The sequence below is a fragment of the Mustelus asterias genome, chromosome 18, assembly GCF_964213995.1.
Source record: "Mustelus asterias chromosome 18, sMusAst1.hap1.1, whole genome shotgun sequence".
Lineage (NCBI taxonomy): Eukaryota > Metazoa > Chordata > Chondrichthyes > Carcharhiniformes > Triakidae > Mustelus > Mustelus asterias.
The window spans coordinates 27,220,565-27,238,604 of NC_135818.1; the positions used below are offsets into that span (position 1 = coordinate 27,220,565).

The 18,040-nt window shown below is 44.9% G+C and overlaps 1 protein-coding gene across 1 annotated transcript in view; it reads right to left on the reverse strand.

Moving 5' to 3' along the window:
• The window catches only part of LOC144507038 (polypeptide N-acetylgalactosaminyltransferase 16-like), a 139,097-nt gene extending 122,350 nt beyond the window's left edge, over positions 1–16,747 (reverse strand). Inside the window, exon 1 of the mRNA XM_078233626.1 lies at positions 16,424–16,747. Coding sequence (XP_078089752.1) covers positions 16,424–16,624 — 201 coding nt within the window. The 5' untranslated portion in view covers positions 16,625–16,747. The remainder of the gene's footprint in view (positions 1–16,423) is intronic.
• Positions 16,748–18,040: the final 1,293 nt, after the last annotated feature.

Genomic DNA, 18,040 nt, shown 5'->3' on the forward strand with positions numbered 1-18,040 from the left:
AGTATGCAGATGAGAAATCGATCCTCAGGAGATACCAGAGTAACGGTGTGGGAGCAGGAAGAGAAACCATTGCAATTGATTCTCCGTTACGATAAGAATGGAGCCATGTTAGAGCAGTCGCACTCAGCTGGACAATAGTGGAGAGGCCTCGGAGGGGACGGTGTGGTCAACCTGTTAAATGCTACAGATACAGTCAAGGATGAGGGAGGGAAAGATTCCCTTTGTCACATAGAATGTTATTTAGGACTTTGATAAGAGGTGGAAACCTGATTAGAGGGATTTAAACATGACGTTCTGGGAAAGATAAGACCATAAGATATAAGAGCACAATTAGGCCATTCGGCCCATTCAGTCTGATCTGCCATTCCATCATGGCTGATATGTTTCTCAATCCCATTCTCAGACCATAAGACCATAAGGTATAGGAGCAGAATTAGGCCATTCAGCCTATCGAGACTGCTCTGCCATTTAATCATGGCTGATAAATTTCTCAATCCCAATCTCCCATTTTTTCCCCGTATCTTTTAATCCCCTTACCACTCAGGAATCTATCTATCTCTGTCTTAGGCATACAGGGAGATGACAACACATTCAAAGACCCTGGAGAGGATAGGGAGGTTGAAGATGGATAGAGCCATAGATAGATAGAGTAAGGATAGAGGGGTCTGGGCTGATGTTTGTTCAATGAGCATTGGACTTTTGCCAATGTAAGTGGAAGCATCTCAAGGAATGAATACCGTCTGTGCCAACTCATTGCCTCTGTTACTTATTCAAAACTACAGGAACATTAAAATAAAGTATTGCAGACCGCACATTTTTATGTTAATTTTCTTGAACCTACATATATTGGAACTGAACCTGGGCACATAGTGTGCCAGTTATCAAGACAAAACAGTGATGGTATTACATAGAAATCATCGCACCAAAATAAGACCATTCAGCCCAACTGCTCTCGACTGGTGTTTATACTATTAAGCCTCCCCATAAATGCATCTATGCTATTTGCCTCAACCATTACGTACATTAGCAATTTCCACATTTTAACTACTCTCTGGGTAAATAATTTTATTCTGAATTCCCAATTGGATTTATGAGCGAATATTTTATAGTAATGATCTCAAATTCTAGTCTCCCCAATAAGTGGAAACAACTTCATTACTATCCAAGCAAATCTCTCCCATCATTCTAAAGGCCTGTTCATCAGGTCACCCCTTAGCCTTTTCCACAACAATGAACCCCAGCCTGTTCTAATAGATGATGGGTTGGATGACTGGAACAGAGTTCACTCTTCCCAAGTTATATCATCAGGCTTCAGGCTGACTCTGCAAACCAGGCTCACAATATAAGGCCCATGCCTCCCGTAGGGTGCTCCTAGTATAACGCCTGACTGTGATAGGCTGAATTTGGATGGTTTGTACATTATTGGGCACATGGTCCAGGCTGACACTCCACTGCAGTACTGAGGGAGTGCTGTACTGTATAAGGTGCTGTTCTTCACATACGACATTAAACCGAGGCCCCATCTGCCCTCGCAATCCCCAGAACTATTCAAAGAACAGGAGAGTTCTTCCTGGTGTCTTAGCTGTCACATCCAAACAATGGCACCTCCGATAATGCAGCACACTGTTAAATTAAAGCCCCAATTTCTCCTCTCACACCTGTCCATAAACAGAGAGGCTTCTTGATGTGTTTCCCTCTTTATAAATGGTGGCATATTTCTCAAACCTGCGGTTTTGGTGTGATTAAATTTTTTATTAATAACCTCAGAGCAAATTCAAGATAAGATGAACTCAAAGGGTTAGCTTATTTGCAAACAAGGGGAAAGGTCGCAATGTAGCCTCCTTTGCATTCATACCTTTACAGAGAGATAGAGAAAAGATAGATTTACGGTGCAGAGACCACAGAGAAAATCAAGTGTGTTTCACATAGGTTCCAAAGTCCAGAATCAATTAAGTATTCTGTCACAGAGGTCCGTGAGCTGAAAAACAATGCTGGTTAATTCACTTTTCTGGTAGTGTTGAATTCACACAATGAGATGGGCTTGCAGAGATGAATCAGGCTTGTCGGCGATGGTTCCCAGTAATTTCCAGTAAAAGAAGTGTAGATGGGGCCAGGTAACCGGCCTGGGTTAGAGCTCCTTGACTGTGATGCTGCTAGTTTGACAGTAAAATGGCAGTTTGAGATTTTTCAGTATAGCAATTCAATATTATTAGTTCCATGAACCAGACGTCCATGTCACATAACTCCCACCTCTTCACACTGTCTTTTACAAAGGGTGTGTATTCCTTGTCTGGGTCACCGAGATTGTTGAATGACTCAACCAATAAAAATTGAGTTGAAGGCTAGGGTCCTTTGTCTTAGCAGACAAGCAGACACCTGTTGGCCAGCCTGGGTGATGAAATGCAGATGGCCTTTATTTTATTGTTCTCCTTGAATTTGTTCTGGGCAGCCCACAATGTGTGATTAATGGCTCTTCAGAGATAACAAGAGAGCTGCGAGTTTCCCTGATGCTGCTAGGGAGCATCAGGGAATGGTATGGTGGCACAGTGGTTAGCACTGCTGTCTCACAGCGCCAGGGTTCCAGGTTCAATTCCGGCCTTGGGTCACTGTCTGTGTGGAATTTGTACGTTCTCCCCGTGTTTGCATGGGTTTCCTCCATGTGCTCCGATTTCTTCCCACAGTCCAAAGATGTGCGGGTTAGGTGCATTGGCCATGCTAAATTGCTCCTTAGTGTCCCAGGATGCGTAGGTTAGAGGGATTAGTGAGGTAAATATGTGGGGTTACAGGGATAGGGCCTAGGTGAGATTGTTGTCAGTGCAGATTCGATTGCCTGAATGGCCTCCTTCTGCACTGTAGGGTTTCTATGATTCTTTTGTTTGAGGGTCATAGACAGACATAGATTCAGCCATTTTGGGTCTTTGTCCAGTTTTATATTTTTAGAGATAACAATAGGCATATCTCTATTAATTATATTAAAACAACATACAGGGTGAGAGCTTAGTCCCTCACAATATCCTCAGTGTTGCACAGGGAATGTCGACCTGGATTATGCTCAATTCTCTAGATTTAGGACTTGAACCCACAACCTTCTGACTCAGAGGTTACAGTGCAGCCCACCTAATTAGCACTTAAATCCCTGGATTTAAGGAGAATCCTAAGGCATTCTATTCATACGTTAGGAACAAAAGAGTTGTCAGGGAGAAAATCGGACCTCTCAGGGACAAAGGAGGGGAATTATGCTTAGAATCCAAGGGAATAGGGGAGATCCTAAATGAATACTTTGCATCGGTATTCACGAAGGAGAGGGGCGTGTTAACCGGGTGTGTCTCGGAGGGAGGTGTTGACCCGTTAGAGAAAATCTCCATTACAAGAGAGGAAGTGTTAGGTTTTTTAGGGAACATTAAAACTGACAAAGCCCCAGGGCCTGATGGCATCTATCCTCGACTGCTCAGGGAGACGAGAGATGAAATTGCTGGGCCTCTGACGGAAATCTTTGTTGCTTCTTTGGACACGGGTGAGGTCCCTGAGGATTGGAGGATAGCGAATGTGGTCCCGTTGTTTAAGAAGGGTAGCAGGGATAACCCAGGAAATTATAGGCCGGTGAGCTTGACGTCCATGGTAGGGAAGTTGTTGGAGAGGATTCTTAGAGACAGGATGTATGTGCATTTAGAACGGAACAATCTCATTAGTGACAGACAGCATGGTTTTGTAAGAGGGAGGTCGTGCCTTACAAATTTGGTGGGGTTTTTTGAGGAAGTGACAAAAACGGTTGATGAAGGAAGGGCCGTGGATGTCGTCTATATGGATTTCAGTAAGGCATTTGACAAAGTCCCACATGGCAGGTTGGTTAAGAAGGTAAGGCTCATGGGATACAAGGAGAAGTGGCTAGATGGGTGGAGAACTGGCTTGGCCATAGGAGACAGAGGGTAGTGGTCGAAGGGTCTTTTTCCGTCTGGAGGTCTGTGACCAGTGGTGTTCCGCAGGGCTCTGTACTGGGACCTCTACTATTTGTGATATATATAAATGATTTGGAAGAAGGTGTAACCGGTGTAATCAGCAAGTTTGCGGATGACACGAAGATGGCTGGACTTGCGGATAGCGAAGAGCATTGTCGGGCAATACAGCAGGATATAGATAGGCTGGAAAATTGGGCGGAGAGGTGGCAGATGGAGTTTAATCCGGATAAATGCAAAGTGATGCATTTTGGAAGAAATAATGCAGGGAGGAGTTATACAATAAATGGCAGAGTCATCAGGAGTATAGAAACACAGAGGGACATGGTGTGCAAGTCCACAAATCCTTGAAGGTGGCAACACAAGTGGAGAAGGTGGTGAAGAAGGCATATGGTATGCTTGCCTTTATAGGACGGGGTATAGAGTATAAAAGCTGGAGTCTGATGATGCAGCTGTATAGAACGCTGGTTAGGCCACATTTGGAGTACTGCGTCCAGTTCTGGTCGCCGCACTACCAGAAGGACGTGGAGGCGTTAGAGAGAGTGCAGAGAAGGTTTACCAGGATGTTGCCTGGTATGGAGGGTCTTAGCTATGAGGAGAGATTGGGTAAACTGGGGTTGTTCTCCCTGGAAAGACGGAGAATGAGGGGAGATCTAATAGAGGTGTACAAGATTATGAAGGGGATAGATAGGGTGAACGGTGGGAAGCTTTTTCCCAGATCAGAAGTGACGTTCACGAGGGGTCACGGGCTCAAGGTGAGAGGGGCGAAGTATAACTCAGATATTAGAGGGATGTTTTTTACACAGAGGGTGGTGGGGGCCTGGAATGCGCTGCCAAGTAGGGTGGTGGAGGCAGGCACGCTGACATCGTTTAAGACTTACCTGGATAGTCACATGAGCAGCCTGGGAATGGAGGGATACAAACGATTGGTCTAGTTGGACCAAGGAGCGGCACAGGCTTGGAGGGCCGAAGGGCCTGTTTCCTGTGCTGTACTGTTCTTTGTTCTTTGTTAAATTATAAGGATGACATATTTCTAATACCATAGCGGAAGAGCATTGGTCTTGAGAAGCCTGCTGTCATTCTGAAACCACAATCATTCTAATCTTTACCAGAAGTTGTATGACAATAATTAGTGTTCAAGATCCTCTATGACTTAGTTTGTTCCGCGCTGGGTTTTTTTAAATGTTAAAGTTTCTTCCCCTTGTTTTAACAAAAAATTGGATGAACGCCTTTGAACTGGTACATAATAAGCTGGCATGGATTCAGTAACACTAAACTATCTGCAACAGTCTTGGATTCAGTCCCAAGTTGCAATAGTAAAAGATCACGGTGTTGAGGTAATATTCTTGCATGGATGCAAGATTGGCTAACTAACATGAAACAGAGCCCAGATAAATGGGTCATTTTCAGGTTGGCAAACTGCTGGAATACTCCAATTCTGGGGCCTCAATAATTTACAAACTATAATGACTTCAATGAAGGAACCAGCTGTATTGTAGCCAAATATACTGATGATATAAAGATAAGTAGCAAAGCAAGTTGTGAGGACACAAAAAGTCTGCAAGGGGATACATTGAATGAGTGGGCAGAAATTTGACAGATGGTGTAAAATGTGGAAAATGTGAACTTAAACAGAAAATTCTGGAAAATCTCAGCAGGTCTGACAGCATCTGTGGAGACAGAATAGAGCCAATGTTTCAAATCAGGATGAGTCAGAGCTGTTCGCCAGCTCTGACGAAGGGTCATCCAATTGGCCTACCCTTGCTCCTATATTTTTAATATTCTTTATATTAATATTTCGCTAGTACTATTGTGTGCACAAGGCGTGTGTTGCAGCTAGTGGAAGCCAGCAGTTGGAGCAAAGAAAGAATAAATGATTTGCATTTATCTAGCACTTTTCCAGAACATTCCAGAGAACTTTACAGTTAATGAAGTACTTTCAAGTGTACTCACAATTGCAATGTAGGAAATGCCACAATAATGACCAGTTTATTTTTTACTACGTGTTGCGTGGTATATATTTGGCTTTTCTAAAACATCCCATGGCATATCACAGGTGCAAAAAGGAATCCTATTTCTCAAGCTATGTGCTGGAAAGATTCATGCTTTTCATGCATCAACAATTCCATCACTCTTCTGAACAGCTTCCCTTCTTCCAGTCTCCAAATATTTAACTCACCTGCTTGTCCATGTCTTAACTTGCATCAAGTCCCATTGGCTCATCACTGCTCTGCTCCACTGAGCTACATTGTTTCTGATCCAGCAGTGCCTCAATTTTAAACTTCTTCTTCTCATGTTCAAGTCCTTCCCTGGACCCCATTCCTACCGACCCCACTACCCTATCTCTGTAACTTCCTCCAACCCACAACCCTCCAAAATTTCTGCCCTCCTCCAATTCTGGCTTCTTGCACTTCCTGATTTCCCTCACTCCAACATTGGCAGCTGTGCCTTCAGCTGCGTGGTTCCTAAGTTCATGAATCTTTCCAGATCGAAGCTTGAGAAATAGTTACCATTTGTCATGTGAGCCAGGTACACATGTGCATGAGGTGTAGAAATAATAAATCTTTGGAGGTGCAGCTCCATGAACAGAAAGTGTCTCACTGCAGTGAGCCTAAAGTAACCCAAAGTGTGAGTGTTTACAGCTGAAGTAGGCGACAGTGAAATCATCCTCCAGCCAAGCAATGTATCAAACATAAGGTTGGCCTAGTTATAGACTCAAGTTTAAGGAGACATATCCTTGGCTTGATGTTTATTTATTCTTCACTGTGCAACCATTGCAACGTGCCAAAACATTCCATGCCACCTTGACACTCACTTTTTCAAACATAACTTTCTTTATTTGTTAGTTCTGCTCCAGCTCTGTATGTTCAGTAGCTTTCAGCATTGACACACAGGTCCATTTTCCAAAGTTAGGCTCCCAACTGAGGTTATGAGTCAGAAACTCAAGTATGCAATGCCTGTCATTACTCAATGTTTGAAGTAACAGTTGGAATATCGTGTAGAGTACATTCTCCAGGTTCTGATGTACAAACACTTCAAAAAGCTAGAAATAAAGTTACTACTTGTGGTATTGGTAACCATGAAGCTAACTGGATTGTTGTAGAAACTCAACTGGGTCACTAAATCTTTTGGAAAGTGAACCTGCCGTCTGCTCCCAGTCTGAGCCTACATCTGACTCCAATCCCATGTCAAGATGGCTGGCATTTAACTGCCCTCTGAGGAGCCACACCATTACATAAAACCACTACAAAGTGCAATGGTTCAAGAAGGCATCTTAACATCTCCTACTCATGGTAAATTAGGGATGAGTGATAAATGCCGACCTTGCCAGCGACGCTCACATCCCAAGGATGAATTTAAAAAGAGAACGCAGGTTTATGATCAATAACAAAAGAACAGAGGAGTGATGAGGAGAATTTGTGAGTGAGTTATGATCCAGAAGGCAGCTTGAAAGAGTGGTGAAAGCAGAATCGATAGCAACTTTCAAAATATCCCAGTGGCTTCATTGCTGACTCCTATGCAGCATCATGGACATTTTCTCATTATTAACGGTGCTACATAAATCCAAGCTCTTGTCATTTGTCTCTTGGTCCCAGGGCCCCCTCGGCTCAGTATGTATCCACCAGCTCCATTCTGGCTACCTAACCCCTGGTCCTGGCCTTGCATGATGGCAGTGGGTCTCCAAACAACAGAGGCAGCTTCTTCCAGCCACAATGACAATAGGCGGAATTCTCCCAATCTGCCCGTGGCGGGTTTTGTGAAGGGTGGGTGTGGTGAATCAGGCAGGAGCCAAAATGTCAGAAAGCCGCCGGTGTAAAATCGTGTTGCAATTCTCCCACTGGCAGGCCAAAGGTGGTCATGATGTGGAGATGCCAGCGTTGAACTGGGGTAAACACAGTAAGAAGTTTAGCAACACCAGGTTGAAGTCCAACAGGTTTGTTTGGTAGCAAAAGCCACAAGCTTTCAGAGCCTTAAGCTCCTTCTTCAGGTGAGTGAATTCTGTTCACAAACAGGGCATATAAAGACACAAACTCAATTTACAGAATAATGGTTGGAATGCGAATACTTACAGCTAATCAAGTCTTAAAGGTACAAACAATGTGAGTTGAGAGAGCATTAAGACAGGTTAAAGAGATGTGTATTGTCTCCAGACAGGACAGCCAGTGAGACTCTGCAGGTCCAGGCAAGCTGTGGGGATTACAGATAGTGTGACATGAACCCAATATCCCGGTTGAGGCCGTCCTCATGTGTGCGGAACTTGGCTATCAGTTTCTGCTCAGCGACTCTGCGCTGTCGTGTGTCATGAAGGCCGCCTTGGAGAACGCTTACCCGAATATCAGAGGCCGAATGCCCATGACCGCTGACGTGCTCCCCAACAGGAAGAGAACAGTCTTGCCTGGTGATTGTCGAGCGGTGTTCATTCATTGTTGGAGATCTCTACTGCCTCCCGAAGATACACAAGGCAAACACACCCGGCCGTCCCATTGTATGGGGCAATGGGACCCTGTGCGAGAACCTCTCCGGCTATGTCGAGGGCATCCTGAAACCCATTGTACAAAGAACCCCCAGCTTTTGTCACGACACTACGGACTTCCTACAGAAACACGGCACACATGGAGCAGTTGAACCAGGAGCACTCCTCGTCACAATGGATGTCTCGGCACTCTACACCAGCATCCCCCACGATGATGGCATTGCTGCAACGGCCTCAGTGCACAGCGCCAACAACTGCCAATTTCCAGATGCAATTTTACAACTCATCTGCTTCATCCTGGACCACAATGTCTTCACCTTCAACAACCAGTTCTTCATCCAGACACACGGAACAGCCATGGGGACAAAATTCGCACCTCAATATGCCAACATCTTCATGCACAGGTTCGAACAAGACTTCTTCACCCCACAGGACCTTCAACCGATGCTATACACTAGATACATCGATGACATTTTCTTCCTTTGGACTCATGGTGAACAATCACTGAAACAACTATACGATGACATCATCAAGTTCCATCCCACCATCAGACTCACCATGGACTACTCTCCGGAATCGGTTGCAATCTTGGACACACGCATCTCCATTAAGGACGGTCACCTCAGCACCTCACTATACCGCAAGCCCACGGATAACCTCACGATGCTCCACCTCTCCAGCTTCCACCCTAAACACGTTAAAGAAGCCATCCCCTATGGACAAGCTCTCCGTATACACAGGATCTGCTCAGATGAGGAGGATCGCAACAGACACCTCCAGACGCTGAAAGATGTCCTCATAAGAACAGGAAGAACGCGCCACAGAAAAAAACCGCACCGACCTCCTCAGAAGACAAACACGGGACATGGGGACACATCGTCCAGTATTTCCCCGGAGCGGAGAAGCTATGGCATCGCCTCCGGAGCCTTCAACAAGTCATTGATGAAGACGAACATCTCGCCAAGGCCATCCCCACACCCCCAATTCTTGCCTTCAAACAACTGCACAACCTCAAACAGACCATTGTCCGCAGCAAACTACCCAGCCTTCAGGAGAACAGTGACCACGACACCACACAACCCTGCCACAGCAACCTCTGCAAGACGTGCCGGATCATCGACACAGAGGCCATCATCTCACGTGAGAACACCATCCACCAGGTACACGGTACATACTCTTGCAACTCGACCAACGTTGTCTACCTGATACGCTGCAGGAAAGGATGTCCCGAGGCATGGTACATTGGGAAAACCATGCAGACGCTGCGACAATGGATGAATGAACACCATTCGACAATCACCAGACAAGACTGTTCTCTTCCTGTTGGGGAGCACTTCAGCGGTCATGGGAATTCGGCCTCTGATATTCAGGTAAGCGTTCTCCAAGGCGGCCTTCACGACACACGACGGCGCAGAGTCGCTCAGCAGAAACTGATAGCCAAGTTCCGCACACATGAGGACAGCCTCAACCGAGATATTGGGTTCATGTCACACTATCTGTAATCCCCACAACTTGCCTGGACCTGCAGAGTCTCACTGGCTGTCCTGTCTGGAGACAATACACATCTCTTTAACCTGTCTTAATGCTCTCTCCACTCACATTGTTTGTACCTTTAAGACTTGATTAGTTGTAAGTGTTCGCATTCCAACCATTATTCTGTAAATTGAGTTTGTGTCTTTATATGCCCCGTTTGTGAATAGAATTCCCACTCACCTGAAGAAGGAGCAGCGCTCCGAAAGCTTGTGTGGCTTTTGCTCCCAAATAAACCTGTTGGACTTTAACCTGGTGTTGTTAAACTTCTTACTGAGGCTGATGGTGGTCATTCTTCCCACTGGCAGGTGGCACAAACGCCATTTGTGTTTATTTGCATCTCATGAATGCTCATTCAAACAGCAGGCCCCTGGCATCCTGTCAGGCCTTTCAATCTGGCATCACACCAGTGGGAAATCACATTGACCAATGGTCAAAGCCCATTGCTAAAGATTGACGTGCACAAGATGGTCCTCAGCTCACCAGAGACTTTGAGGTGAGTGCAATAATTTGCTGCACTGCTTCTGATATGCTCACTGTTCACTACTCTGCTAGGGCAGACCCTCTAAGGTGGACATCCCACAGCACTGTTTGAAAAAGAGGCCAAGTCAAGCATATCAAAATTGTGCAGAAGGATGGAGAGAGGATTTACAGAAAAATGGCAGGTTGAGGGACTTGAGTTGTGTGGAGAGATTACAGTAACTGGCTGTGGAGCAGAGAAGGCACCATCTTTGAAAAGGGGAAATATGCAGGGCTGTGGTGTAAGAGCAAGGTGTGATGTTCCAAATGGTCTCCTCCTGTGCTGTGTGTACATGTGATAGCTATAGTACTGCATGATTCAATGATAACTGCAGGGCAGTATTCCCTTTGTTATGACTCCAGTTGATGTTATAACTGGACGGGAAGATCCCAGAATGGAACCCTGGCTCAAAAGACTGTAATGGTTATTTCTTTACAAGTATGGAGGAACAGAGCCACAGGACCGCTAATTAGTTTTAACAAAAAACATTTACTAAACATGAAAGAAATGGATTATAATACAATACTCCTTCACTCCCTCCTTAGCTTAGCAAATACACAAAGGTTTTAAGATTAACACAGATAATAAAGTTTATTTGAAGCTCCAATGGTTTACTTATCACAAAAAAAATGCTTTTTTAAAGCACACAAATTGACTGTGGTCGAATATACACTCTGCTCTGAATCCAAGTTAGTGTCTGTGGATTTCTCCTCAGAATCTCCCCAGATGATTGCCACAGTCCAAAGATGTGCGGGTTAGGTTGATTGGCCATGCTAAAATTGCCCTTAGTGTCCTGAGATGCGTAGGTTAGAGGGATTAGTGGGTAAATATGTGGGGGTAGGGCCTGGGTGGGATTGTGGTCGGTGCAGACTCGATGGGCCGAATGGCCTCTTTCTGTACTGTGGGGATTCTATGAGAGTTTCCAAACTCCACTCCCAAAACCATGCTTGAAAATCTTCTCTCTTAGTAATACTTTCCATGAGCAGGTTGCATTCCGAATTCCACTCCACATTTCCAAAGGACTCTTTTAAACAGAGCTGCCGCTCCATTCCAGGATTTTGCACCAACCCCTTTAGGATTTCTTTGTCTTGACTGCTTTTACACACAAATTACAATATTCTGCCACCGATTGCTCCACAATTATTTCAATTAATGTCTCACAAACTGTAGTAAGATATCACAAACCTTAGAACCACTTCAGATATCTTTCTGACTTCTCATGAGCTAGCTCCTTTTCAGTTCTGTGACTTGAAATGGAACTGGCCTGTTCCCAGTTCCTCTTTGTTCCTTTAACCTCAGCTCCCTGGAAACTCCTCTTCATTTCTCTAGTTTCCTCAAGCAGCAGTCCTTTAGATTTCTGGCACTGACTTTCTTAACCATTACTCCATTGTATGGCTTTTTTTCTAACAAAGCTGAGAGCGATGTTCCCTCTCTAGCTTTCTGAGGTGGGGTATCCTCTTTGAGGGGGGCTGGAATTCCCACCCTCCACTCATTAAGGCCTCCCATGCATATTAAAAGACAGAGTTGGCTAAAGCAGACTGGGAAAATAGGTTAAAAGGTAAGAAATAGAGAAGCAATGGAAGGCATTTGAGGAGATAGTTCATAACTCTCAAAAAAGATATATTCCACTGAGGAAGAAAGGCTATCAGAAGGATGCACAATGTGCGGTTAGCTAAGGAAGTTAAGGATGGCATCAAACTGGAAGAAAAGATAGGATGCGGAGAGTAGTGGTGAGCTAGAAGATTGGGAAAACTTTTGAAACCAGCAAAGGTTGAGGAAGAAAATAATAAAGAGGGAGAAATTGGAAAATGAGAGTAAACTAGCAAGAAATATAAAACATACAATAAAAGATTCTGCACGAATGTAAAAGGATAAGTGAGCAGGGGTGACACTAGGGAATTACTAATGGGAAATGAAGAAATGGCAGAGGCTTTAAACAAGTAGTCTGTATCTATCTTCAGAGTGGAAGACACAAAAAACATCCCAAGAATAGCAGAAAAGCAGTGGGCAAAAGAGAGACAGGAACTTGAAATAATCACCATCACTCGAGAAAGTGGACTAGGAAATCTAATGTCACTAAAAGCCGACAAATCCCCTGCATCTGATGGCCTGCATCCAATGGTCTTAAATGAAAGGCTGCATTGGTTGTAATTTTCCAAAGGTCCCAGTAGATAGGATAATCACTAATGTAACACAACTATTCAGGAAAGGAGGGAGACAAAAAGCAGGAAACTATAAGCCAATTAGTCTAATATCTATCATGGAAAAATAATTGAATCCATCATTAAGAAGGTAGCGGCAGGACATTTAGAAAATCATAACACAAGCAGAGTCAACATGGTTTTGAGAAAGGGAAATTATGTTTGAAAAATCTATTGCAATTCTTTGAGGATTAACAAGCAGGGTGGATAAAGGGGAACCAGTAGATGTGGTGTATTTGGATTTCCAAAAGTCATCCAAAAAATGCCACATAAAAGTTTTCTGCAAAAGATAAGAGTTCATGGCATTGGGTTTGATATATTAGCGTAGCTGGAGGACTGGTTAACTGACAGGAAATAGAGTCGAGATGAGTGGCTCATTTTCAGATTGGCAAACTGTCACTAAATAATGTACAGTAAGAAGTCTCACAACACCAGGTTAAAGTCCAACAGGTTTATTTGGTAGCAAATACTATGGTATTTGCTACCAAATAAACCTGTTGGACTTTAACCTGGTGTTGTGAGACTTCTTACTGTGCTTAACCCAGTCCAACGCCGGCATCTCCACATCACAAAATAATGTTGCAGGGATCAGTACTCTGGCCCCAACTATTTAGATCTATATTAATGTCTTGGATGTATTACAGCCAACCTTTCTTACTATATAAAGATAGGTAGGAAAGCAAGCTGTGAAGCGGTTACAGAGCCTGCGATGGGATATAGGTTGGTTAAGTGAGTGGGCAAAAAATGGCAGATGGAGTATGATGTGAGATTGTCCACTTTGGCAGAAAGAATAAAAAAGCAGAATAATGGGCGAGATTCTCCAGCCTCCCAACTGTGTGTTTCCCGCCAGCGGGAGGTGGCGTGTTGTTTGCTGGCGGTGGGATCAATCCCGCCGCTGTCAATGGGGATTTCCATCAATGTCACCCTACACCAGCCGCAGGCGGGAATGTGCTGCTGGCGGGACCAGAGAATCCCATGGCATGAAAGGCTCGAGAATTCCAGCCCAGTCTACAGAATGCTGCAGTGCAGAGGGATCTGGATGTCCTTGAACATGAATTACTAAAGGTCAGTTTGAAGGTACAGCAAGTAATTAGGAAGCCAAATAGGATGCCTAATTTAACGGGATTTAAATTACCAATTACCAGCCATTAATACCTGTGGTGAATTTACTCTGTATCTGCCACTCAAACTGAGCAAATTCACACTATTTCAATGGTGACCCAGGCAGCAAGTTGTCATTGTTGTGAAGTTAACAATGGTAGTTCCGCTTACACTAGAAATCCATGTTTAACCATGCATCTGATCCACACCTGAAATCACTTTGTCTCATAAGTAACAATGAATGATATTAATGATATCATCACTTACTTTGACAGCACATTCCGGCTCAGTATAATGAAAGGGGCAACACTTCCTGCATTTCTTTACTGTGAGAGTGAAAAGTCACATATGCCTTTAATCATAACAACTGGTGACACAAAATTCACAAAACCATAACTTTAAAACAAATGAGGGAATGTTTGCCAAGCAATTTTTCACACTCCTTCTTTCTTGATGAAGACAGTGGGTTGTTTAACTTAACCACAGCTGCATGGCTAATCCTTTTGTCTGAATTCAGATTGATATAAGCGATTAAATTTGCATCTCATTATTTACAAAATAATCCTGACTGAAAGGCATTCGAGGCAAGGTATTGTCTCATTGTCATTGTGAGCTGCAAGGATCGAATTTCACGGTATCTTGGTGCCTTCATTAATGTAAACTGTTTTCAGCTCTTTCCATCGTTACTGCCCAGGTTTGCTTTATTATTGACAATGAAACGTTGCAGCAATACTCTCTCAGGATGACTGACCTCTAACCCTAATCTTATATAAAATTACTCACTGTAACATCTGTCTCATACTTTAAAGATTTCACTCCTCTCAAAACATGCGAAAAAAAACTATTTGGATTCCTAGTATTCCTCAGCTTTTGCTTAATCCCCATATTTTATTTCGAATATATAACCAAAAGCACACAATTAGGAACCATAAGACCATAAGATATAGGGGCAGAGTTAGGCCATTCGGCCCATCGGGTTTGCTCCGTGATTCAACCATGGCTGATATGTTTCTCAACCCCATTCTCTCGCCTTTTCCCCGTAACCTTTGTTCCCCTTAGCAATCAAGAACCTATCTATCTCTGTCGTAAATACACTCAATGACCTGACCTCCACAGCCTTCTGCAGCAGTGAATTCCATAGATTCACCACCCGCTGGCTGAAGAAATTCCTCCTCATCTCAGTTCTCAAGGGCCACCCCATACCCATGTCCGAGATCTCTACACTCCTTAAACTCTGGCCTCCCACTCTCTTCACCTCACCATTGGTGGCTGTGCCTTCCGTCTCATGGCCTTAAACACTGAATTCCATCCCTAAACCTCTCTACCTTGTCACCTCTCCCCTCCTTTAAGATACTCCTCTAAACCTACCTCATATGTTCTAATATCACCTTTTGGCTCAGTAGCATTTGACTGTTTGACTGGACTCCTGTACTTTGGGATGTTTCACTACATTAAAGATGTTGTATAAATGCAAACTGGTCTAGGAATAAGGAGTCACCAGCCGTCAGCCAAACCCTACAATCAATAGCACACATAATTCATTAGATTTATCTTTCTTTACTCACTCTTCTCATTGGGCAAATTATTGAATAAAATAAAAATAGGAGGTAGCTAAATAAAGGGTTGCGAAACCCACAAATGGCACCATCCCAGTGCACTATTTTCACAGTGATAGCTTGGGAATTGGCTAGCTGCCTACTCCTTGCTCAGTGCTGGCTGGCTCAGCAGAGTTCCAGATCACATCCAACCTCGAAAATGCCACAGAATACAAGAGGTATTCTGTGAGCACTGTGTAAAAAAAAAAGTCTTTTTTATGAACTGGATTCAGCACAAAAACTATTTCATATTTATAGGAATACAAAAGATCACATATTTACCTCATGTTGTATTACAAAAGTGCATTTTTAATAGAATGTTCAATTTACTTTCAAAAGAAGCACTGGAATAAATGGATATAGCAATTGCATGTGCCACTATTTACATTACTAAATCATCAGATTCTAACATGTATAGATATATATTTGATTTTATTTCCCTGCGTGCTGCTTAGCAACGCTCTCAGTCACCATCACTCCTGAACTCACGCCATGCACTATGCCAACTCCAGGCACACACTGTTTTCTCCCTCACCCCCTTATCCTTTTAATCTCTTACCCCCCTCACTCTCTCACCCCCTCATCAATGTCTGGAAGAGGTTCCAATTCTTCACAGATCGTTTTAAAAATAAACCTTATGATTAAGGGGAGGAGGCGAGAGAGAGATATAGCAATAGAAACAGAAACAGATAGATACAATGATAGATAGAAAGATGATAGGCAGATGAAGAGAAAGACAGATTATACAGAAACAGATAGACACAATGATAGATAGAAAGATGATAGATAGAGAGAAAGACAGAGTAAACAGAAACAAATGGGTACAATGATAGATAGAAAGATAATATACAGATGGAGAGAAAGACAGACAATAGGAAGAGGAATAATTGAGAAATAGGGATAATAGATAAGATATAGATAGATGATAGAAAATGTAGATAATAGAGGAACGGATACAGATAAAGGGAGAATTCCTTGGGTCATACAGACTTGTCTCACCATCTCACTCAGATGCTATCTCTTGCTGTGTTGCTCTGTGTAGCACTCACCTCTTGCAGGCTGCTCCTGCCCTGTCTGAGGGCTCCAACTTCAGCCTCAGCTTGGGGTTCAGGCCTGACAGCTCGATGCGCCCTGGTGCTGCTGCTCAGGGGTTGGGGATGTGGTTTGTTGTCCTGCCACAAGTAGTAAAACATGCCCAGGATCCAGGCGACAGTCAGCAGAGCGGCAGCATTGACCCGGACCCTCCTCATGCTGCAAGGATGGACAGGGGAAGGGGGGGGGGGGGGGTTTGGTGCTGGATGGATTTACGGGGGGTTGTTGCTAGGCAGATTCCGGTCTGTATCCCTGTCTACCTCCAGCCCGCTACTCCCTCTGATCTTCCCCCCAACAACTCACTCCCCTTCAGCCCAGCAGCACGCTGCTCACAGAGCACCGGTAACCGCGGGGTCCTAAAGCACGCCGCACTCGCTCAGTCCCCCTCCTGTTCTCCCTCTCTTCCCCCACCCCCCCCCCCTGCTCTCCCTTTGTCTCCCTCCTCCTCTCTCTCAGTCCCCCTCCTGCTCTCCATCAGTCCCCCTCCTGCTCTCCCTCTGTTCCCCCCCACCCCACCCCCCTGCTCTCCCTCTGTCTCCCTCCTCCTTTCTCTCAGTCCCCCTCCTGCTCTCCCTGTGTCACCCCCTCCCCCCGCCCGATCTCCCTCTGTCTCCCTCCTCCTCTCTCAGTCCCTCTCCTGCTGTCCATCAGTCCCCCTCCTGTTCCAAACTGTTCAATTCCCACTTAATTCATAATCTGCTCAGAGTAACTCAGCAGACAGCAATCCTGATCTTGGGAATATGATCTCATCATTTCCCACTCATTCTGTTGCCCTCAATTCTCCAATCCATTCCTCTCCATCCTTCTCTCTCCATTCCAATCCATATCACTCTCCATTCCACAGCCCATCAATTCATCTGTATCCCCATTCCATAGCCCACCCTCTTCTGCATCCCCGTTCCATAGCCCACTTGTTCCTCTGCACCCACTCCTCTGTACCTCACTCCATGGCCCACCCACTCCTCCGTACCCTACTCCTTAGCCCACTCACTCCTCTGCACCACCACTCCATACTCCACCTACTCCTCTGTACCCCACTCCATATCCCACCCACTCCTCCATACCCCACTCCATGGCCCACCCACTCCTCCATACCCCCATTCCATACCCACCCACTCCTCTGTACCCCACTGCATGGCCCACCCATTCTTCCGTACTCCCTCCATGGCCCACCACTCCTTCATAACCCCACTACACACCCCACCCACTCCACTGTACCCCACTCCATGGCTCACCCACTCCTCCGTACCCCCCCCATGGCCCACCCACTCCTCCATACTCCACTCCATGGCCTACCCACTCCTCTGTACCCCCACTCCATAGCCCACCCACTCCTCCACACCCCACTCCATACCCCATCCATTTCTCTGTGCCTCTGCTCCATTTCTCACTCATCCCCCTAAGTTTGGGGGGGGGGGGCAACCATATCTGAGATTGGCATATTTGGCTCTGATCACCAGAATACCTATGAGTCAGTATGGTGGCACAGTGGTTAGCACTGTTGCCTCACAGCGCCAGGGACCCGGGTTCAATCCCAGCCTCAGGTGACTGTCTGTGTGGAGTTTGCACATTCT